General features: G+C 36.6%; 1 protein-coding gene across 1 annotated transcript in view; it reads right to left on the reverse strand.

Moving 5' to 3' along the window:
- Window positions 1–25,532, reverse strand: part of LOC105202512 (neuroligin-4, X-linked) — a 58,400-nt gene that overhangs the window by 12,965 nt on the left and 19,903 nt on the right. The window contains exons 2-4 of the mRNA XM_011171074.3: window positions 24,514–24,811; window positions 17,985–18,137; window positions 15,426–15,626 (exon numbers count right to left, since the gene is read on the reverse strand). Of these exons, the coding sequence (XP_011169376.1) occupies window positions 15,426–15,626; window positions 17,985–18,137; window positions 24,514–24,811 (652 nt within the window). The remainder of the gene's footprint in view (window positions 1–15,425; window positions 15,627–17,984; window positions 18,138–24,513; window positions 24,812–25,532) is intronic.

Consider the following 25,532-nt stretch of genomic DNA (forward strand, 5'->3'; position numbering starts at 1 on the left):
TCGCGATTCGCAGCTCCGGTTTTGCGATACGTGAGATTTTCTGCTTTTTCTTTCTCTCTCTTTATAAATTTACCATAAACAGAGTTGCGCTTAGATACCTTAAAATTATCTAGATAACATGTGAACGTATCTTAGATATGATAAAAATGGTTTAATTTTAAATTGATTTATATAATAATATTATTAATATTTAAAATGTACAATGAAATGAGGGAATTAAAAAAAAAAACACAAATAATATACGTTACTAACCATCATATTATTATTTTTATTACGTATCCGTAGATTTCTAGATTTATTTTGAATTATTTTTAAAATAAATAAATCTATATCTAGTTATTCGTTATAGAAAATGTATATTTGTATCTATACCTAGTTATATTTTTATGACTGACTGAAGCCAATTAAAGGTTAGTAAAAAAATGAAGGGAGTATGCATTTTATCGAGGCGGATTGGTTGTTACCAAAAATCTTTTTAAAATATAAAATAAAAAAAATATATATATATCAATTTTTGACTTTATATATATATAAAATACATAAGCAGATTTTTTATGAACTAAGCTTGATTTAAAGTTTATCATCAATTTTTGTATTAATAAATACAAGTACTCTTGCTCAAAATGCAATTTGTTTTATAAATAAATAACTGTAACTATCTAACAGTAACTAAAATCTCGTTATTTTAAAATAAGTATTTCTTACAACACTGTTCCCATTATTATTCACTTGGATAATTTAAAAAAGATAATACTTTAAGGTAAAAATATGTGAGAAATAATATATTCTAATAATCAAGATAAAGAAAAGATAAAACCATGTCATCATTTAGCTATCTAAATAATTTTATATAGACGGCAAACGCGCTAATCGTAAACTTATTATCGGTGAAACATTATCATCGCTCCATTGGCATTCATAGAACGCGCGAGATTTCTTCGCCAACTATTTAGGAAGCGTCCCATCTCATTATATTAAATCTGTTCGCGGTGATATTCCACAACGGGCGAAATCGCGGATGCGTTTAACGCGGGGTTTCTGCTGCCAACGAGCCGTAAAACCGGGAAAGAAGTCACGAGGGAAAAGAGCGACGACGGACGCAGGAAGACACGGTGGAGCGAGATTCTTCTCGTCTTCCGTCATACGGCCGTGCGGCTTCATTTCCAAGGCAGTGCACTCGCCGGGAGGGGTTGCGCGCGTACGCGGTGACCCGAGGGTGCCCCTTTTGGCTGCTTCGTCGCTATTATTATTAAGAAGTGCCGCCTGATGCGCACTATCCACTCTTCTCTGGAGCGTTGCCAATGGCGCGCGACACGTCTGCGGATGAGCCGGAAGAAAAATACGAGCGATCCATCGTCGGTGGATCCCACAGCTAATCTTAAGCGCTAAATTATAGCCATCGCGGATCTGATTCTCGGTAGTTATGGTCTCTACGATTCGTCGAATATCCGCGCTTCTTTCCCGATCGCTTATTCGTGCGCGGCGACTGGTGCTGGAACCAATTATCCATCCCGATCGTGGTCCCACCTCATCCCCGTACCAGATACGACGCGGAACGTCCGTTTCGTCGTATTCCGTCCGACGTCGACCGCATAACGTGCCGCTGATAATAGACGTCGGCTGCGTTCCTTCCCTTATTTCTGCGAGGCACGTTCACGCAGGGATCACGACCACGAAGAACTCGATTTATTCGCTTCGATAGCATCGCGTCACTCCCCGCATCGCAGATTGACTATTGTACGTCGATTCGATATGCGCGCTGATATTCGTGACGGAGGATCACTTCGATTAAAGCTTCCCCTCTACCTACGTGATTTCCGTATTTTTCGCCATTCGACATTTTTTCCCTTGAAAAAAATCTTTTATTAACTTTCTCTTTACTCTTTTAATCTCAGATACGTTGTTACATTTTGTTTACAAAAAAGAATCTAGAATTTTACTTTTGGAATTTCGTCACTCTAATGTCCATTTCCATCTAGTTTAGATTAACTTTGATCTCAGTTTAACTTACTTTTTACCTTTTTCTAATTCTTAGAACTAGAAAAGAATGAAAAGTAAGTTAAACCAATTAAGGTCAAAGTTAATCTGCATGTTGGGAATAGTCATAAAAGAGTAAAAATTGAGCCTGCTCTTGAAAAAAAGAACTGATAAATGTTTTAATAAACTGGTTATTACATTAACAACTGAGATGATATTTCATCAATTACTGATATAATAATCAGCGTATTGAAACACTTATCAGTTTTTTTTCTTTAAGGGATACAATGTTCTAGTGATTTGCCGTTCTATTAATGAGTTAAAATTTATTTCTACGGAACTAAATGAGACTTCTATAGGACTTTTATTGAGTTTTATTATGAATTTTGATTCTTAATAAACTGGCATTAATCAGTGTACAAATTTAATTTCTACTTTTGCAGGGTGATGCTTTATTCTACAAAATGTAGAAAGTATATAATCAGTGTTAGGAGTTCTGACGGGCCATTATTGCCAATCATGAAATTAATTCGGCATTTATAATATCAATGGTAATTATATATACGTGTTAATTTTTTCTTAAAGAAAACAGAAGACAAATTTGAAAATTTTAAAGCTTTGTTCCTACATGTTTCTACATTTTGCGTTTATTAAAAGTCTACACATTATGAAATGTTTTGCGTAGTATATCAAAATGCATTGTATTACGTAGTTTTCTGATGATTCAACTGTGTTGAAACAGATTTTTGGTTTAAATTTGAAATATGTTCGAAATAATGAAAAATGAAGACGGCTATAATCTGAATAATTTTAATAACAATAATTAAAAAATGTAATTAAAGAGTAAAGACAAAGCAAATTTTATTCCATGAAACTAAAGTTGTTGGCCGTTTCTGTAAAAATTTGCTCATTAGTACGGCATTAGATACTGAAACGTTAATTAAAAAAGAATTTGCCGCAATATAAAAGTTAAAATAAAGGACAAAATTGAGTTTTAAAAAAATAAACAAGTCTAATGGCTGGCTACACGAAATAAAGGCTAATTATTTTTTACTACAAAGAACGTATACTATGATAGCGTTATACGTTACTCATTCTTTATTTCTCTATTTAGCTAGTTTTTATTTTCCGTTATTTCGTTTATTTCCTAATTTAAGAACAATTTCTACACCTTGACAGCATTTTTGATATTTTCCAAAGCTTTTTGCGATACTATTACACATAAGTCGATTGCGCTTCTCTATATGTCTAGGGCTCTAAGAAAACGGGGGAGTGCGTCTACGGTCCGCGCCGAAATAAACGACTCGCCTTCGTGGCGAATCCCTCTCGTCCGGCAATTACTCCATTTTTCACCCGATTCAACGCGACTATTGCAGGCTTGTACTTTGGAAACGCGTATTAATAAATGTTGTGGAAGAAATACGGATCGCCATTTCTACGGGGGGAAAGGTGAGGGAGGGGTGGAGGGCAAAGAGCCGGTCAGCGGTGGACCAGCATCGCGCAGACGACATTAGCGTCGCCAGGGTTAACGCCCTTAAACTGTCACGTTAAACCGCGATATTTCACCCGGTGCCCTGTCCGTCCCCTCGTCCGCGCTTTCTGCCGCCCCCGTCGTTTCGCGACTAGCCCCGTTTCGCCAGCCAACTACCATAATTCCTCCACAATGTCATGTCCACGATACGAGAGTGTCGCGGCGTCGTGTCGCGTTGCGACACGTCGATGAAATTTCGACGGGAATGCATCAGAAGTGCCAGCCCATTCGACGGTCATTCGATCTTCTTCACGGTCTCTCATGATGGCGCAATCATCGTGACTTCGCCACGCTCATCAGCCCGATAATTCCCGGCGTCGTTGTGGCGCCGACCGATTGAAGAGAACGAACCAGCCAAATTGACGACGATGTTCTTTTTCGCGCTTGTTGATGATAAAAATAATGGGTTTCTTTCATCAGGGGCGACGAAACAGACCGCGAGGGGATGGGGGGAGGAAGAAAGGCAAAGGCACGCGCGGTTGGCGGAAATTGTATACTTTTCGTTAGCGAAGCGACGAAAGATTAAAGGCAAACAAGAAACAACGGCGCGTGACGGTGGTAATCAGGCCGGCTTACGTCCGGGGATGGATTTTCCCGGGGCGAACGTTGGGTTTCGAGCGGCTGGCTGGTTGTCTGGTTGGCTGATCGTTCAGGAACGCGGTATACCACCACGGATGACCGATCGAGACTTCTCAATGACCTGCACGTTCGCTCGTACGGTTATCCGTGATTTTCGTTCGGATTTTTGTCGACTTTTCGGTCGAATGTCACAGTTTTCGCTCTCTCTCTCTTCCACTCTCTTTTTCTCGATTAAATAAAACAAACTAATAGCATTTCCAAAAACTACAGAATCAAGGAATAAAATAATAATTTAGAATATTTAAATGTAATTAGATGTAAGGAGAGTATTTTAAATATGCTTGAAGAATTGCATTTATGTTTATTAACCCTCTGTGTCATGAATTTTTGTAAAGGAGAAGGGGATATTATGGCACTCATGTCCATTTTATTGAGTAACTTTGGTAATAATCAATATTTTACATTGAAACTTGAACAATTATATTCGTCGAAATGTTGTTTAATTCTAGGTTCAAAGTAATAAAATATTTATTGGTTAGGGCGTGATTTATAAAAATGTGACTTTACAATATATATATATATATATATATTATTGGAAGTGGCAAAGTGATACTATAGCTAGCACAAAAATAAATTTAAAAATTGGTTTAAAAAAACACAGTATATTTTATTATAAAATTATGTATTTTTAATTTTTTATCGTTTAGAATTTTTCTAATTTAGAATTTTCTTGCGTTTAGAAACGTTAAAGATATCGTTAAAGATGTCATTTTATCTTTGTTCAATGAAAAAAACCGTAAAAATTTCAATACGTATAATAAACAGTAAATTCTAATTTTACGCTAACAGAGTACGTTTATAATTAAAGTTAGCTCGGCAAAAAAATATACATTTTGGCCGATTTTCATTTTAGAGTTTCTCCTTTGTCTCACTACCATCCGCAATCCAAATGTCAATTGACATTTGGACTGCGTGCAGGTTGATGGAATAAGGAATAGCGCTAGCTGAAAATTGGCCAAATTTTTCTTCTGTATTAAACGAAGTTTGATGCCAAAAAGCAATTCCAATATGGTAGTGCTGAAGGTGATGATGGGGATCCGAAGAATATATAGAATATTATTGGGGTGGTGGTGAGGGGGGCTTTGATGTGGCTTCTCTCTTTGTATAGAACTCCAGTGTTAATATGAGACCGATTCGATGCGGCTGAAACTGTCTGTTTCATATCTGAGTAAACACGCGTTGTCGGGATATCCCGAAATGCAAGAGAGTTCCTGTATATAAAGATTGCCTGCTAGATTTTCTCGTCGTCACTTGGAAGTCAATATCCTTGGCAATAGGATCAATATTGGCAGAATGTCAAGGATTGCGATCCTTTTATTTGATGCGCTGCTCATCGCATTTGTAACAGCACTACCAGCGACTACATCACAATTTCAAGGTAAAGAAACGGTTGATACTCACGAAAGTGTTATGGAAAATTAAATATTGATATATTATTGTTTGTTATATTGAGATTTATATAAAGGTATTTGAGAATTCTAATTATAAAAGGCTATTTTGTGCATACCGATAGCTTTGGAAGTTCAGAAAATAAACGAAAATTTTGTTCCAAAACATAATATTGTGTATATGCATGCGTTGATTTATACATGTTGCGTGCTTTTAATCCGACTTGTCTAAGCTTCTGATTTAAGACGTTGATTTTAATGAACAAAGCATGTGTCATTGATATTAACGTCGATTCAACACAAGAAAAATTATTTCATCTATTTTTTATGGTAGCGATGACATTCTAAATATTTCACAATGCATTATGTGTGAGTGCATTGTTCGTTAAAATAAAAATATTTAGAATCAAAAATTGTATAAAACCTTGTGATTCGAATTTCTGATAGCGAGCTCAAATTTAATAAAGCCCACTTGATTTAAACCGCGAGAACAGAAGGCCCATCAGCTACAGAGGTCCTTGGTGCTAAATAATAATTTTTAACTTTTACAATTTCAAACTCAATCTGCACGCCGCATATTCGTCGTATTCTTGTAATTCGTAAAAATTAAAAATCATTATTCGGTACCGAAGACCGCTGTGACTGACATAGGTCTTCTATTCTCGCGTTTTAATTTCGTCAGTCCAATATAACGCATTATTGTTTAGTACACCCCAATTAATTTAGTTTATTTTTGAAAAACTTTATTAAATAGTGTTTTCAAAACTTTGTTTTTATTATGAAAACTCTGTTGAATACAATATTTCAATTTCATTATTTTTACAACTCTATTAAATACAATGCAATTTTTGGAAACAGAATAAATTTAACCTCGTTCAGTGTTGTTACCTTACTTTAAATCGATAAACAAATCGCTGTTAATAATCATTTCTCTATAATTTAACAGTATAATTATTATATATTTGCAGCAATGTCTAAATTAATTAAGTCAAAGTTCAAAACTTCTTATTCAGATCTTCGAAGGATAGCCAGAGCAGCCGCACCTGAGTCCGCTCGTCTTAAATGTGGATACTATAACTATGACAATGATTTCGGCGACGGATTCGGCAGGCACAATGGTTTCCGCAAGTGTTATCACGATTGTGAAAGTTCTGGTGGAGGCTGTCGAGGATTCAAACGCGGAACACGCAAACCTCGTTTGGCATCTGATAAGACTATAATTTGAATTTGATTGCTACATAAGACTCACTATCGAAACAAGATCTCTCAAGGGGATCGTCAGATGTTATGATTATATTAATATAAATAGAAACTAAACCAATGTTATCGTTATACATGTAATGTTTAATTTGTAAGTGCTATTGTAAAATATAATGGCTATTGAAGCTAATAAAAATTTCTTCTGTTTTCAGGATTCTACCGCAAAAACTATTAAATCTTAATTAGACAAATTTGATCCGCAAAATACAATATCATAGACATACAAGTGTAGGTATGCATTAATTTTTACGAAAAAAATATAGATCGTTCGATCCACATGAGCGCTTTCCAATTGCAGATAAAAGAGGGTTTTATATAAAATATCGCTGTGCGGACAAAGTTCGAAGATATAAGCGCGTGTGATTTTTATTTTTTTAAAGGGTTTGATTTTCCAGCGTTCGTTAAATGGGATAAAAAATAATGGACTAAAAGGGACGTATTTGTTCCTGGTCCGAGGATTTTTCCCGATATTTCGCTGGGGTTGAAAAAAATCGGGTGTTCATCATACGCACGGGTTATGCGATATTCACGCATCGACAGTATCGATGCCTTTTACAAAGAAAAGCGTTATCACAGATGATGTTCGTCTACAGACATTAATTTATCGAGCGCCATAATTTTCTTGTGAAAACATTCTCTTCGGTAAAGGAGATGAAGACCTTTATAACAATCTTTAGTAAAAAAAAATATATATATACAAAGAGAATATTGTCCGTCGCGTCGGTTCTGCCGGAGCGACGTGAATTTTCTCATCCAATTCAGGAAGAATCCTATTTAGGTAGCACGCAAATTATACTTTGAAAGGAAGCAGCATGAAATACGGCAGTTCTAATTCATTTTCTTCGTTTTCAAGGAGTGCTCCGAAGGAGTGCGAAACGGAATGTTACTTACTCTACTTACTCTTCGCGACCACGACTTTAGAATCGTCGTCGTCGTATCGGTACATACCCTCACGATCCTCTCACTTCCCGCGACGGTTCAGTCGGCATTCCGCATGTAAATTACTTCGTGCGTCTCGTGAAAATTCTATGAACACGTACGGACCTCGGGGAACGCTATACTGATTGAATTAAGTTTGAACACATAAGAGCGAAAACTGCCGGCATGCCCGGGAGCAGATTGCGCGACACACTTTATTCTGCTCTTTATTAAATTCTAACGTTCATTAATTCTATTTAAATATTAAATGTGTTTACCGTTGGGAAAAAAATTAACTGCTAAATTTAAAAACATGTATGGAATAAATAAATTGATCGTATTAATAATCTGATTACTAAATTGTTAAATTTACATTTAACAATGTGACTTACTGAATGCACATTGCTGACGCATTGTATCTGAGAGTCAAATAAAATAGCGCGGCGGGTATTGTGTCGATTAATAATTCAATAGTTTGAAAATAATTTAATAGCGTTATATCGAAATTTTGTCCGTTAGCGGCCTATCAAAAAACGATTTTGGCGATCGTCGAAATGATAAAGTAACACGCTGAAATCAATTCCGCATCCAGCGATTGTACGTGGACCAATAACGACACGGTTCTCGAAAATCCGAAAAATAGTCTCCCTCCCTCTCTCTCTCTATTTTTTTTGCAACGTCACTGGGACGTTTCTCTCCCCGGTTATTTTTGTCGGTAACGAACTGCAAAATAGAACGAAGGGGGTGTACCACGCGAAACGGAAGACGCGAAGGTAGAAACGCTGTTTGGAAGCTATTTTTATGACTTATTGTTATGCGTGGTATTGCATGGCGCTTGGCTTTTCTCGCCGTATACCATTCCCTCGGGACACCAGAGAGCTCGCTATACATTTCTAATCGTAATAAATTTTAATAACAAATTTTGTAATTATTTCTTGAAACGCCAGTGCACGTTTAATAAATTTAAGGTAGAGAATTAAATCTCATTTTTAAAGGTATGCAAATCAAGAATTTGTAAGGTTGAATCGAATCTTTGATAAAATATTCGAAGTCGAATTAAATCGAATCTGAATTGTTCACGTCGAATCAAATAAAATCAAATTTCTTTGATTTGAATACGAATCAAATTTGAATCAATTTTTCCCGGATTTACGTACTAATTTAAATGTATAATAATAAAATATTTTCAATAATGTTCAAATCCTTTTAATGAATGAGAAAATTGATGACAAGAATTTTATAGTTACAAAAGACAATGTGTTAAATAAAAATTGATAAACATAATTAGATTATAAATATGAAGATATTATATTGATAAATGAACATTGGATATATATACAAATTACAATCTTACTATTTGAAGTGCTTTTAGTACTTTAGTGCATTTTATTAGGAAAATATAATGGAGTAATTTCAAGTTTTGTTCTAAATTCTATAAAATTACGATACAAACCTATAAATTGTTGGAACAAATTTATCAAAATGATTATCTACTTGTACACAAATTTTTGAATAGTTTATTAATGAGATCGCGCGAGAGATGTAATAAATAAAACAATCGAAATAAACGATCAAAATCGAATCATCAATAATTTGAAATGCTCGAATTATTTGAATTCGAACTTTTCAGATTTTATAAAAAATTAAATAGAATTCAATATGATTCGATTCGATTTGAATTCGAATTATTCGCACACCTCTAATCATTTTGTACGAGAATTTGCAAATTATATTAACTTATTAGATTATTTTTTTACTTCACATATTGATTTTCGTGTTGATCTAGCGAGTTTGACCAATCCGTTATCATTCGAGATATTTTTAGAAAATAAAATTCAATTTCTCTCTCTTTCTCTTTCTTTTCCTCTCTCTTTTTCTCGTATTCGCGCAAACATAATCCGAAACGCTGTGGACGCTCGAGTTGTCATGATATAACCGTGGCGGGGTTTTATACGTCTTGGAGTGCAACGAATCAGACAATTGCCAGGAATCACACTCGGTTGCCTCCTTGATTACTCACGAAGCCAATCGCTCGTATCTCTGGTCCGTGAGAGCCGTGAAACTGCCGGAGGAACGAACGGTGAAGTAAAGAGAAGTAGTTCTAGAAGAGACGGTGTTGCTTTAGTCCAAGAATTGAAGAATCCACACACATACAAATATAGGCGCGCGCGCGCGTACACACACACACACACACACACACACATTCACGTGAGGAGAAGACATTTCAAGGCGTGCTGCTCGGGTCTTCGCTCATAAAAAATTACAACGGGGGGGAAACGATAAATCGAGACTGTCTCCCCGCGCCATGAGAAGCTTATTTCTCTTGTCTCTTCCCAGGCGATGATACGTAACGTCGACAGTCTTCTCGGGATTGAGAAAGGGTGGCGGGGAAACCTCGCCTCAAACACCCTTGGGAGGGCCCGGAAAAAGTGGCTTTCTGAATTACACGAGAGATCGATGTAATACGAAACGTTTATGTCTTCGACGATGCCCGGTCGGAGGTAGAGCACGGTCTTCATTTATCATCGAACATCGAAATCCGTCGAAGGCAGACAGCAGCTAACGGCGGGAAAGCAATCGTACCTTCGACGGCTAGTTATCGACGGGAAACCCAAACCGATCGTTTTGCAACTTTTTACGCAACGCCGGGCAAATCCATTAGCTGTTCTCCGCGTAATCGTATCGAGTACAACAAAATGCATCGGCAAAAAGCGGATTGCGCGCGCGCGCGCGCCCTGAAAAATCCTTGGAAATCAATGTGACGCCCGAATCGATTTTATAACAGATTTCGGTTGCGACTTAATCCGGAATTCTTGTTACAGCGCGTCACGCTATGCCGGTCGCGGTATGTCGCCGACATTTCGCACGTCGCGCAGTCTCGCGAGTTTCCTGAGGTAACCGCGCGTCGTGTCGCCGCGATACATAAGGGTCTATTAATATTTTCACGGCGCCGTAGTCAAGCAACCCTCATCGACACTTCTCCATTCATTCCACTCAGTCTCCCGTTAACTTTGCATAGCTGTACGTCCCAGACCGACCGACTGCCCGCGAGCCGCGTCTCGCTGCAATATTAAGCGACTGCGGACAATGCATTCGCCAGCGAAGCTAATGTCGTTTGTTAGGAGGAAAGTGGGAGAATAGACTTCTCCTTGGTGAATCCCTTCGCGCGATCAAAAACCATCTCCAGAATTCCGCGGTCTCGGGAGTCTCAAATATTTTCAGAATACTCGCAACACGGCGCGGAAAGAAAATTACACGAGTCGAGAGAAAAAAATGGATTAAGACTTTCTCTCGGCGCGGATTAAAGATCGATACATCTTCGTTGCCGCTTCGCTCTCGTAACTTCGACCGCCGCGCATTTTCTCCTCCGAGAAAAGAGCATCCTACCGGCTTCCGCAATCTCTGACCAGCGACGGCAAGAAGTGCAGAACCGCACCTGGTCTCGCGGAAACCACCGGCGGCGGCGCCGCCGACGTCGGAATCGAAGGAGCGGAAAGTGCGGTAAGGTCGGAAAAACCGACTGACCTCGGCGGCATCCGGGATGCCAAAGAAAAGCGGTTTCCCCGAGGATCTGTCCGTCCCTCTTTTTCTTCTTCTTCTTCTTCTTCTCCCTTTCTCCTGCTCACTCACTCACTCACTCACTCACTCACTCACTTTAAGAGCGGAGTCGAGCCTCAAGAGGAAGGACGGCGCGCGGAAGGAATGCACAACCAAGAGCGATGCTCCCTTCTCGAGATGTAAACTGTTTGCGCTGTTTCCGGCACAACCGGAGGTCCGGGAAATGGCCAGACGGGAGAGTGGTTCCGGCCGACCACCACAGCGAGCGAGAGAGAGAGAGAGAGAGAGAGAGAGAGAGACCTTCTCTATATCCTCCATGTCGCTTACCCTTCGGCTCCTTAGCGCCCGTTCCGCCTGTCCGAGCGACTATTTACACTTTCGGCTTTTCTCATCGACGGTGACAGTTTCGAGAACGAAGATTGAGTTCACCGAGCGAAGGAAACGATGTTACGGCCATGACCGTCTCGTTGAAATTAATTATTAATATAGTTATGATTTAAGTCCGTCTAAATAAAGTAATAATTTTGTGATAAAAATGCAAAGATAATAGTTTCAAATATTATCATATACGTTAAATGACAATAGCGGAGTTAGTTTTAGTTTTTTTTTTTTTTTGTTAGCGAAACAGAAAAAAAATATTCCCTGATTTTTCCTGGTTTTTACATTTTTTTTTTTTTATATAAATTCTTGATTGAAGCGTGAAAAGAGCACTGAATAACAATAAAGAAAAAATTCTGCAATTCTTTATTAATTACAAACAAAAAGCACCATAAAAATAAAATTAAAAAATGACAAAATAAAATGTAATATTTATTGTAACATTTTAAAGTATCTTTAACACAAAACTTCAAACCTGTGTTCAAACCTTTTAACTGTATAGCATTTATCTTTTCATCTATTTCTGCAATGTTTTGAATTTTATCAAATATAATTTTGTATTTCTGGATTTTTAATTTTTTTATTTCATATTGTATATGTTATATCTATCTGTCATATTGAGTAAAAAAAATGGTAGCAATTATTATAATTCATAGTCATTTTCGATGCCATATTTATATATTTATAGCTGTTTTAATCTAATTGTAGCTATTAGTTATTGTCACTACTAAATAGCAAGTAAATGTTAAAAAACATATTTTATAAAAATTATAACATTTTCAAATATTAATTAGTAAAATATCAAGCTATTGATGGTAAAAGTAAAATTAACATTTTATATAACAAATATAATCATTATTATAGAGAATATTCAATTTCACTATAATTAAATATTTGCTGCAATTATGATTATATTTATTCATACAGAATGTTTATGTTACTTTTACTATCATTGTCTTGATATTTTACTATATTAATATTTGGAATTAATTACCATAATAAAATTGTTTCATAGTTGATAAAACTGTAAACACAAGGTTATTATTGTTGTCATTCTAGCAGCAATAATTATAAAAACTCCTACCCATAATTACTTTATCGTGAAATTATAGTCACAAGTATTAAACATTTTTTTCAGTGTATTTGGACTTTATTCCATTTATTTAAAATAATAAAGAGTCGTAAACTGTTTAGTATATTTCAAAATCATTTGTAATTGAACAGTTTAATAAAAATAATGAAATATATTTTATATTTCTCGGTATTAAAATATGAAGTGTGTGTAGTAGATATTAACAAATCAAAGAAAATATTGTCCTCTACGACCACCATGATTTTCAGGCATAAATTTTACGAATATGGGAAAATTCTCTGCGTGCATGCAGTTTTCTCTGGCCATTTTTTTAATTTCCTGACCTCTCGTTTTCCCGGTTTTTCCTGTCTCTGTAGATCATTTTGTGAAAAAAAAAAATCGTGCTATTTCTCGAAGATAAAAACTACGGGCCGGCGTACAATTTAAGCGTGCCAAATCGAATAAATCTGGACCGTTGATTATGCGAAGCGTACGGGGCGACGAAACGGTCATAGTCACGCGGCGTTAGTCATAATTTGGCCTGATTGGCCTGGAATTACCGTCCAACTATATCACGCGGTAATCGCGTTCGCGTGGATTTATCGCGCGACGATGTATTTACGACGCTTTTAGCGTCCCCGCCTTTGTTCCACGCGGCTCTCCGACGCGCGCGTCCCGAGGACCATGCATTTTTATTATTGCGCAATTTCCTCGCGTCCCCCGCGCTCGAGTAGCCGCCGCGCTGGGGGGATCCCGCGGCCACCTGAAGGGACAAAAGCCGGGAGGATCGTTCAATTTCGGCCGGTGTTATCCGTCGACGATAAAAAAGGGGGGAAGGAAGAGAGAGAGAAAAAAGAGAAAAGTTCCACATCTCGCTTTCTCCTCTCATCGAATAAAATGGAGTCCTGCAATTTGTCACCCCGAGCGCGGTGATGTTTTTTTGAGAGGACGGACCAACCCTTCGGTTGTCTTCTCCACGAGACCCTCGCCGACTAATCCCTGGACGATTAATCTACCGAAGGTCCTGCAAATAGCGTCTCTTCTCGCTTCTAACCTGCCGGTTATTTCGTTCGGACGGGTTTTCGGCGAGATCATCGCCGATAGCCGGATCGACCGAACCGATACGATCGCGCAGCGGCCTCTCCGCTCGATTACGTTGAATTTCACGCATGTATTTTCCGCCGGGCGGAACGGCATCGGTATCATTTTTCATTGTGTTCCCTTGTCGTAAACAACAACGTTATTAATATGTTAGCGGCGTTACGTAAATATTGGATCAAGTTACTCGACAAGCAAATATTTCCGCCGCCCTCGGCACCCGGTGTTTATACTGCGCGCCGCCGATCGAATTGATTTATTTTATATCGCAACGATCCATCGCGGCGAGAGTGACCGATGAACTGTTAAGCCTGACGGCACAATGACGGCATTAAGCTGTCAACGGAGATTTGATGGCGCGCTGAAAGGAACGAGCACGCCCGCGCCCGCGATATACCATCGCCAAGTATCGATCAGTCGAAATTGAGTGAGACGCGAAAGATACGCGTGCTCTTATTCAAACGTCTAGATTATAGATACCAAATCATTCGCATACGTAAGTTTCTCCCGCGCTGCGTTTTCCGGTATCTTCCACGCTGAGAGAAGATAGTTGCAATTACCGTAATTTAATTATAATTCGGTCAATTTAATTATTTTTGGTGCCAAGTATACATAGTTGTTTTAATTATGCCAATTACAGCTATTATTATTACGTAAATAGTAAAAAAATGTTAAAAAAGTAGTTACTCTTTAAATTTCGTAGAAATTGAGCTTGTGTGATTTTTCGAGTGATTTTCCACTCTACAAAATTTAAACAGTATTTATTCTATTTATTCTATAATTGCAATTGCATCTACTTAGAAAAATTTATTTTATTCCTTTTACCATTTATATCTTGGATATTTTGCTATATTAATATTTGAAATTATCATAATTTATAGCAATACTTGTTTATATGTAGTTGATAAAACTATAAATGGAAGATTATTATTACTAACAGTATAGTAGTAATAACTACAAAAATATAGCACTTAATCATAATTATTTTATCTTGTATTTATAGTCACAAGTATCAAACACTTTTCTCTCAGTGCATTTCGTCTGTCTCTAATTACCGGGAGATACATTGTAAGAACGTTCTTGCTTATAAAAAAATTTTTTCCCAAGTGGATTCTGCGAAATTCAACACTGATTGTGAGAGAAAAAAATGGTTGCAATTAAAGTAGAACTTGTAATCATTATCAATGCCAACTGTATATTTATATTACGTTGTTTTAACCATGTAAATTACAATTATTAGTTTCTATTACTACATAAATAGTAAGCAGATGTTAAAAAAAATAGTTATATTGACTATAATTGTGATTGCATTTATTATATGAAAATATTTATTTTTTTCTATCATCCATACTTTTGTATTTTGTAGCATAATTTTGTCATAGTTGATAGAGAACCAAGGTTACTACTATTAACATTATAACATTTTATAGCCATAAACTATAAAAATAAAGTTTCTAATTATAATTATTTTACCAAGCAATTATAACATAATTACTAATATTAAACACGTTTTTCTCTCAATGAATATCTCGTGTGCGCCGTATGCGAGCGTTCAGACAAGAGCCGAGGGATTAATTGCTAATTACGCTAAGGATTCTTCTCTTACCTTTGCTGTAAGGCGCGAGTAATAGCAAGTTCACCAGAGCCGCTCCAGTATCGTGGCCCATTAGAGTTACCCGCGTTGGATCGCCGCCGAAAGCGCCGATGTTTTCACGCACCCAGCGGAGCCCCATCGTAATGTCCTTTAAAGCCAAATTCCCCCCGGATCCGCTCGTTCGGTCGGGGAACGGACGAGTCCTCAAGAATCCTGGAAGGACGCCAAACCGCTCGCTATTCAACCGCGGATCGCACGATATTCTTCGCCTCCCTTATTGCATTTCCTTCTCTTTTTTTTCCTCCTTTCGCTCTCACGCAACATTTGCGATGCGGTAGCGTTTGTTCGATCAAATTTCGCCCGCGAGCTTTCCCATGAAAGTGTATTCTCGATTTGAGAGACGAGGATTTTTGAGAGAATTTTATTCGAAATTTTAAAAGAAATTCAGGAGAAATTCAAGAGAAAAAAAGAGCGATACGCGTGAAGATTCGATTTAACATTTCTCAACTGCAGCGATAGTTAAACGGAATGTGTAAATATCTGTTGCGCTATTAAGTCATAAACCAAGGCAGTTTGACAAGTAAATAGATAGAACTGACATTTTCGGACTTTCGTACGTTCGCAAAGCACTACGACAGAGATACATTTGTGAGTCTTCGAAGTGCCAATATTGACTCAAGAATGTAAATGGTTTCTACGAAGCTATCTCTCTATTTCGTAGAATATAGACAGTTAACGATATGAATTTACTTTCAGGGAAGTTATAATAAACATGCGAGACAACTGTTCCATTTTACAGAAATATAATGCAACTTTTTCCAATATATTCACAACACAATTAATCATAAATTGATTAGCCTATGTAAATGTTATTCAGTTCAAGAAAAGAAACTTTCTACCATGGGCGTATCCAAGAGAGAGAAGAAAGTTTGAGGAAGTTTAAACTTTCCTGAAATTTTGTATTCAGTTCTTCACTTAATTATTAAAAAATACAACTTTACTTTTGAATAAATGTTTTTGTTGTCACGTAAAATATTGAAGATGTGTCAAATCGTGTTGAAAAAAAAGATCGTTACGTAGTACTTTACTTTAGTAAATTTTATTGAATGATCTCCTTCGCCCTATCCATCAATCCACCGTTTATTTTTATTTGACGTTTACTAACATATTTTTAATAACTTTTAGCAATGTTTCTCATATAGGAAACTTTTCTATGTTCTCTTTAAAAGTTTTTTCAAAACTTTTTTCCTAAAAAAATTTTTGAGTTTGTATGTAATAACAATTAATATTAAAAAATTTCACATTTTGCTTTTAATAATTATCTTTTGTCTATACATTTTTTCAAAGAAAAGTAAAAATTAAATTACAGCACAGACCTCTTAGGACGTTCACATTTAAAACGTTCGTACGTTTTATGCCTATTTTTACCCACGCAGATTAACTTTGATCTTAGTTTAACTTACTCTTTACTTTTCTTTAGTTCTAAGAATTAGAACAAGATAAAGAGTAAGTTAAACTGAGATCAAAGTTAATCTCATTAGTAGAAATGAGTATTAAAGACATCTTTAGGGTGTCTTTTGGAAAGTGTGCTGTGTGGGGACTTACAAAGTCTAATGTTCTTTCCACTCAAAATCAGGAGACATTCTAGACTTTACACTTAGAGAAAAAATCCTATTAGCAACTATAAGTGAACAAATAGCACTTTAACTACATAAAATTATAAAATTGTAATGAAAACAATAATAAATTTTATGACCTAAGAAAATACGATAGTATTAAAATGCATTTCTAGTCAAATTGTAAACTATAAAAAAATAGTAATGTAAACGCAGGTGGCAAAAAAATAAAATCGACTGAGACAATGAGATTGGAATTCGGGATTCCTCGTTCTCATTTCTAGTAGCACCTTACACCACCGCTTCACTGCTATCATAATTATTCCGATTGTATACGTAGACTGGATTACGTAATTGTCATAACTAATTTGTAGCAAACTCTACACTGAAAGAAAAAATTGTAGTGGTGGCAAATATGTAACTATGTAATTATAATCAAGATGCTACTACACTATAAACTAAAAGCTGCATAAATATTATTGTGCGATATAAACTATTTTACAGTTATTATAACTAAAAGTTTAGTTGCAATAACTATAAAATAATTTATTAAATATTGATTCTACGTATAAAACTTGTATTGTTGTCACTTTTATAATTGCATTATTTATGAACTTTTCTCTGAGTATAAAATACCCACAAGAGTAATTTTTTAATGTAAAAAAATGGCTACTTATGTAATAACAAAATTGATAAATTCCTCGTCTCTCTCAAAATTCTGAACGCTTATCTGCGCTTTCTACAAATTATAAAATAGCGTGCTCTCAGAAGTAAAGAAAATTCTAAACAAAGAAATAAAAATGTCGATTACAATCTACAAATGAAGATACCTTGGCACAAGGTAGATGCCATTTGGAATTTCTTTGTCCGCGACCGTGGAATATTGCGTCAGGAGGTTCGCTTAATGAAAATGCTTTCCGGGTTGCGGGCTGGTTGATTAAAGGGTAGCACGTACCTAAGATGCCGAGACGATAGTTGAGCGTGATCACTATGACGTGGCCGCCGCTTGCCAAGACCGATCCATCGTACAAGTTACCCGATCCCCATTCGAAACTTTCGCCGTGTATGTACACCATCACTGCATAGGGCGCCTCCAGTCCTCGAGATCCTGAAAGCAGCAGGCAAACGCGGGTGTCCGCGTATCGCTCTTCCATTTTCTTCCGCGAGTAAACCTCTTATCCGTATAAACCTTCCATTGACAGATCCAACTTTCCCGTAATACCAAGCGACATTATCGCTTACGCAGCATTATGCTTACCCGCTTTAGCTCTTTCCTCCGGATTGAGTCGCGAAAACGTAAAGCGCCGCGCTGGAATTGCGCCTAGAGAGTTTTTATCATTTCATAAAGTGTCGTCCCTCATCCGTGCGCGCCTGCATAACTTCATTTCGCGATATTGTTTATAGTCCACCTTTAAATTTACTTCCAAAGCTTTCGCGAGCGCTTCCATTTTTCGCCCTATGAACGTAAAATGAAATCATCTCCGCAGCCAATTAGCCGTTCGCCACCTGCGCAATTAAGATGACTAATTGCGTCGCGTAATCCGCGCTAAGGATCCCGGGCTCTCTGCGAGCTCGTCACGTTTTCACGGATTCTCGCGAAATCATCGGAAACGCGAGAATCCACGGGTATCGCGATTCGTCGCACGTAGGGCGAGCTGCGGGAGAAAAACCGCGCAGCGCGCGCGTCAAAGCTGTTCATTTACCGAGAGGGAAAAGGGTTGAGCGCGAACGGATATGAGCAGCTTGGCGCGTTCGTCGGCCGATCGATCGCAGGCGAATTTATTTCTTACGCGCCGCGGTGACTTCTCACGCGCATAAAATATACGTGCGTCTCCTCGCGATCGCGAGATTCGTCCGGGACGCATCTCCGCGCGCGGCATTACGCGGCCGTCGTAAACGCCGCGGTACGGTTTGGAAAATTGCCCCGATAAAACAGATATCTCTCTTTCTCTCTCTCTCTCTCTTTTTTTCTTTTAAACGCTCGCCTTTTACGGTGAACGTAAAATTTTACGCCGAGGGCGTCGCGTAAGCCGGAACCGAAGGTAAATTAAAGCGAAAAGCTTGTTTTAATAAGGCTTTTGGGATTATGCGACGCTTTTTATTGATCCACGAGCGCCCCGAGATTTTCGCGTTTGCAAGTGTTTCCGGTTTCGCGAATTCCCCTCCTCTGCCGTGGACGGGTCCACCGCGTGCGCGACGTCACAACCCCTCCGTGTCAGTCGGATTTCGAGATTAAAAGTCCCCGTTTAATTGATAATCCGTCTTAGCGACTAATAAACCAGAAGTACGCGTTTATCCCGTCGCCGCGTCGCAACTAATTAACGTCTGTCTGTTACGCGATTTATACTACATCGGATTACCTGTCTAGGGAGACATCATCCTCAACTACCACGAGAGACGGCTTCGCGCTGCCAAGTTACGTGAGCTCGCAATCATCGTAGTTAGTAATTCAATCGCGCCCGCGATCTTACTTTGATTATCCGTTAACTCGTAAAACTAGCCCAATTAGTATCGATTATCCCAAGCGGGAATACTCGTCAACGCGACATTGCGAAGCACCTTTGTCGATTACCGAATGCTGATCGATAGCCGTAGTTTGTCTTATCGGAGCTATGCTCGAGGCGCGATCGCATATTGAGCGGCAATTTACGGCGATCGTTAATCGTGTTTTAATCATCGCGAAATCCAGACCTGAAAGCGATACAAAGTGGTGGTAGGTACAGTCGTGAGCTAAAAGGTTGCAACACATTTTCTTCGATTGTTTTTGGAATGTAGACTTGCTCATCGAACGACAAACGTCATTGGTTCTTATCTGTGGATCCAACCAATTAAGCATCGAACCATCTAACCATCGAAGAAAATGTGTTGCAATCTTTTAGCTCACGACTGTACACGGAGGAAAAATGTTTCTTTACATTCAGTATTTCTATTTGCTTGACTTACATTTATCTCATGGAAAATAAAACGTTATTTTGTTGAACACAAATTTTTTTTAATTTTGTTGCATTAAACCGTACTGTTTGGCAGAAGAAAACACGAGTGTTTCAAACAATACTTTTTGATGAAATAATAATTCCTTTTATTACATTTCATAGTTTTCCAGCGACTGCTCCGCGAGATTCACTATCGCTAAGTGGCTAGCAAAAGTACACAGAGAAAACTGTTTCTTTGGACTTGATAAATTTTATTGTACCTAAACAAATTTATTTGGAATTGTCCAAACAAACCAATTGTTTGAATCAATGAGTGCGATTAATAATAGCGTTATTTTCGTCAAATAATAGATGTTGTTTGAAACAACATTTATATTCAAACAAATAATGTTTCGCATAAACACATGTTGATTCAATGAAATCACTTTTAGTCAAATAAATAGAAATACTAATTCTAATGAAATCTTTTTCTCTGTGTACTAACAACAAAAATCTTGTAAGCAAGATTCAGCATACAACGGATATCAAGCCATTCGGCGCAAACCTCAACTCTCTTTTATACCTTGCAATAGTGAATAGTCCTACAATTTTTAATTCTCAAACGCATTAAATTTTATTCAGAAGTTATAAGAAAATTTTTTAAAAGATGACTTGAAGACATAAATTGCAAATATTACAATTTTATTAAAATAGAATTGTTTGATGCAACAAAATTATTCAGATAAAGTAATAAAATATTTTTACTACAATTGAATTGTTTAAATAAAGAAAATTTAATTATTTCAAAATGTTATATTTACTTCAAATTTAAGATATCGTATATTTGAACAGTCAAGCAATTGCATTCTTTAATTCAAACATTAGTTTGGTTAAATCTAAAGAAGAATTTCTTTCTGTGTAAAGGGTAGATAGGAGGCAACCTTAAGACTTGCTAATTTTTCCTGTGAGGACGCTAAATTATTGACTTTTTTTCAGATTTACTAAAGTCTTTTTCAGCATTATTAAAAATTAAAAAAACTATAAAGAAATTAATTAAAATTGTTTAAAATTTAGATGTTTTAGTACTATCATAATAGCCAGAAATTCTGTTTGGTTTCATCAAAACGTACTTAATAGATCTTGTTGATATGTAAAATTATTTTTCTCAGTTTAAAGAAATTACAGTATTTACTATAATTATGTCATTATTTATAATCAAACGTCTTATAAATAAAATACAAAAATGTTGCATATAAATGCATTCAAAACACATTTCTTATTATATTATCTACTCTCTATTTAAACAGTTTGAGAAATCAAATTATAAAAAATTATTTAAAGTCCTTAATAAGTTGATCAATTTGTTATTTGTTATTAACTTGGAAAAATTAGCAATTTGTCATTTCAACTACTTCGTCATCTTACTCCTCTTTCCTTTGTATGTCACAATTGGTTAGATTTTCCACGAAAATTGGAGTTCTTTACAAAGCGGAAATTCTTGAGTTTGATTGGTTTACAGTCACTTCCCTCGTAACAAAAACTCGATTTGGAGTCGTCCTCCTTTTTACAGCTTCTTACTATCCTCTGTGCTCTGCTGTCCGTGCCCCGTGTTATTCGCGTAGCTCGCAATTTTCAATCCTTTTTTCCTTTTCCCTTTTTAACCCGACCGAGGTTACGGTGCAGACGGGCCGCTTTACGTTGCAAATTCGCCTCTATCTTTCATCGCGCGCACCAAGCAACGTGCGACGTAACGCATGCGGCTGCTCCCAGGTTGATACTACCCAGTATAAAGGTACTAATTACTTTAGGACTAATTACTTTAGGAAGCAACTTGCGCCATGTAATACTATACGGACGCATAAATTGTCGGCTCCGATAGATAATATAGTTCAGAATTTCAGGAGCCGAATTATGGCCGCAGCCACCCCGAAACTTTACAACGGCCCGATGTAACACGTTATTTTCCGCCACATAAAATTTTTTTAGTCGTATAAAATTAATCCCGGTCGATTGCGCCTGCTGGACGTTGCCATCGATACATAATTTTAAACGTGAAATCAATTTGAGCTTTTCCCCACCCGTTCGTGCTAACAACACACGGGCGGGCGCTTTGAACCGTTAAACGTTATTAATCTTTTTCAACAGAACATTTTAAGAATTTATTTATGAAGCGGTACATGCGCGTGTGTACGTTTTCTCTTGAAATAAAGCTCGAGAATTATTAATCGAATTACAATCCTCGTAAACGATGCTGCTTAAATAAATAATAATAAGATGCAAAAAATACATTATTTATTCAGGTAGCAAGAGTTGAACTTTCATTAACTCAATGTGGAGTAGCTTTACTATCTTCCCGAAGAATAAAGACCTTCATTAAAACTTATTATCCCTTTTACTCTGTCAGAACTGAGGAACTTTACATTACTGCCGAGGTGCTTTAGGCGACAATAGAAACGTAATTTTGCATAGCCCCTTTAGGACGTTATTTATCGCGTGACCTTGCCCTCCTTTCGTAAGAAAGAAATATACTTGTTCGTGAAAATACGCCGTAATTTCATTTCTAATGAACGGAAGTATTACGAGAAAGTGCATCACATGTGCAGACTTACTTGTCTAAAATCATTTCACTAACTAGCTTCTCAACTTGTGCGTGTCTGCGGCTTTTGTTTTGACAGTTAAATGCTATTATAATAGGGGAGAGTTGCTGAATGCGTATCGATCATCAAATGTTTCAATCATACCTCATTAATATTTTATATTTTTACTTCGTACAAGCAATATTTAAAGACAAAAATATAAAATAAATAAAAAATAAGTAATATCGACAAAAATGTAACAGATTATATCTTGATTTGTATGCTAATAACATTTTAAAAAGATTAGATATAACTGATATTAATTCTTTATCAAATTATGTAGTTGATAATAATGTAAACATGCAATTTTATAATAAATTTTTATATTTTTATAAAAGAAAATTTATTGAAGAATATTTTACAGCGTGTATACACCTTTGCAATTGTTATAAAAATTAAATCGATATTTTTATAAAATCTATAATGTTTCCTGCATTGTGTCACTAAATTTTATTACAATAAATGATATTAATGTAAGACTGATAAATGATAGTAGTAAAACTAATAATCGATGTGAGTAAAAATAATTTTTGTAACTTGTCAATTACGAAATTATTTTTAAGCTAGTTTTATTTAGACGTCCTTTTTAATTATTGTTATTTATTGATTACACTAGTTTTTATATACAGCAATTATTTTAAACCAGATAAAGTTTCTTATAGATTTTTGCTGAAAACGATACGGCAAACCAAATTTTACCAGCACATCAGGTTTCCAAAATAATTGAAGTTTAGTACGTAAAAAAATGGCATTTTTACGATATTTGATATTTTTTTTTTATAGAAAAGCTTAATTATCTGGAAATTCTGATCAAATGTCATAAATGTGTTTACGCCACATAAAATACCATTTTTTATTTAGCTGTATTATTTTTTAACCATGCTATGAAAAATTAAAGTTAGGAACTATTTCTGCAGAGGTAACATTGCACGCACGATCGCGGCTCAGCCGTCAAACACCAGTAGAAAAGAAATGACTTTATTATTATTTGCTCTTTAGATGACACAAATTTGGTCTAAAACATTTGAAGTCGGCGATTAAAATGGAACACCATATATATAAATATACATTTAGTAAATCTATCAAGATAAATTATACTCTGAATGTATATCAATAACTCTAAACTACGAATATTATCTATAAATATATATGACTTTATCATCATAAATGGAATATTTCCTATCTCAGCAAATCTCTATAAATTTTTTGTTATAGCTCTCATAACTTTTTAAATCCTTTATAAGATGACTAAAAAGTAAGATACCGAAATAAAAAAAAATGTATTTTATAGGGGATGAACAATGATACGTCCATGACTTCTGATCAGAAAGATAAAATTGACTATTTTTTATAAAAAAAATTTCAAGTACCTAATTAAAACAAAATCATTTTTTACACATTAAATCTCAATTATTTTGGAAACCTGATGAATAAAAAATTAGTTTGCGGCATCGTTATCAACATTTAAAAAATCTTTAAGAAACCTCTTGTCCGACTCAAAATGATTAAAAAAGTATCTTTTTGTAAACTGGTGTTATTAAATATTTCATTCGGTTTTCAATCAACTTTTATGCAATGCTGTGTAATAAAACAAGTATGTCAATGGTTCCTTAATTTTTACTTATTTTAATTCATAAATTTGAAACTTTAAAAGTCAATACAATTTAGAAGACTCACAGGTATGATTTAGATAAGCATTCGCTTAAATTGTAATATCTCGTGCAATATGTTGCAAAAAGGCTCATAATGAATTAATTTATTATTGATGAAGATTAAAAATTGCAGTAAGAGGTGTAACCTAGAACATCAGTCACAATTTTAAATGTTCATTTGCATCAAATCATTACCAAATGAAAAATATAATAAAAAAATAATTGAAGTGATACGTAGTTGGCAACTTTCCCTTAAATAGATTTGATAATATATGCCTTCTTACCACTTCCGGGTATATACAGATTTAGAAAAAGGCAGTCCTCGCTCTGGTTGGCCAGCAAGACGACCATTTTCTTGAGCTGCTGATACCTGCCCTGCGGCATCTGCAAAAGCGCGGCAGTGTTATTGGTGAGATCCGGATAATTCTGCGGGCACACCGCGCCAAAAGTGTCCGCCAGTTTGACGCCGCTCCAAGGTATCGGCGAGATCGGGGGTCGAAATCTTAAATCTCCTACCGGAGGTGCGGCGTAGGGTATCCCACGGAACACTTCCACAGGGTCTAAATGTCGGCTGTTCAAATCCTGCAACGAGAACGATACGAATAAATTTAATATCCGCGGCGAGGGTAGTTCCGATTTCGTCGCTATCCATTTTAAAACTGTCCTCGACCACACGGACATCTATCTCCGGACAATTTTATCGAGTTACAACAATGTCTATGTGCATCAGTTTTATCGAGTTACAACAACGTCTACGTGTGTTAGTTTTTATCGAGTTACAACAATGTCTGTGTGTATCATTTTTATTCCCGGGTTTTATCATGGTCGCGGTTTTATCGATTCCATCCGGCGGCGTCTTGGGATAGCTCTGAAATTGATAAACATGAACTCTCCTCTCTCTTGTTTTTCGACCGTCCGCTCGCGCAAGTAGCTTCTAAAATACGCTCGGATGCCTCCCCGCGGAGATACATCACTCTCCCTGTACGGGGCACACGGATTTCCGGGAGGGAAAAACGGAAACAGACAACCAGAAAGCTGGAAAAGCTCCTCCTTTCTCTCTCTCTCTCTCTCTCTCTCCATCCTTGCACCCAATATCCATTTCATCCGCCACGCGCGTCGGAAGCGCATCAGGCGAGTGATTCGAAGGATACTAGAAGCTCGCGTGAGAAGATACGATCTGACCTTTCTTAAACGAGCCGGTGATTAAAAACGAGAAAAAGGCGAGCTTTTTGATTCTCGTGTTTGATGAAAGCGTCGCGACGATCAGAAAACACGCGACACGGAAGAAAGAACAAGCAAGAAG

This window comes from Solenopsis invicta, chromosome 6 (genome assembly GCF_016802725.1).
Source record: "Solenopsis invicta isolate M01_SB chromosome 6, UNIL_Sinv_3.0, whole genome shotgun sequence".
In the NCBI taxonomy this organism is placed as follows: Eukaryota; Metazoa; Arthropoda; class Insecta; order Hymenoptera; family Formicidae; genus Solenopsis; species Solenopsis invicta.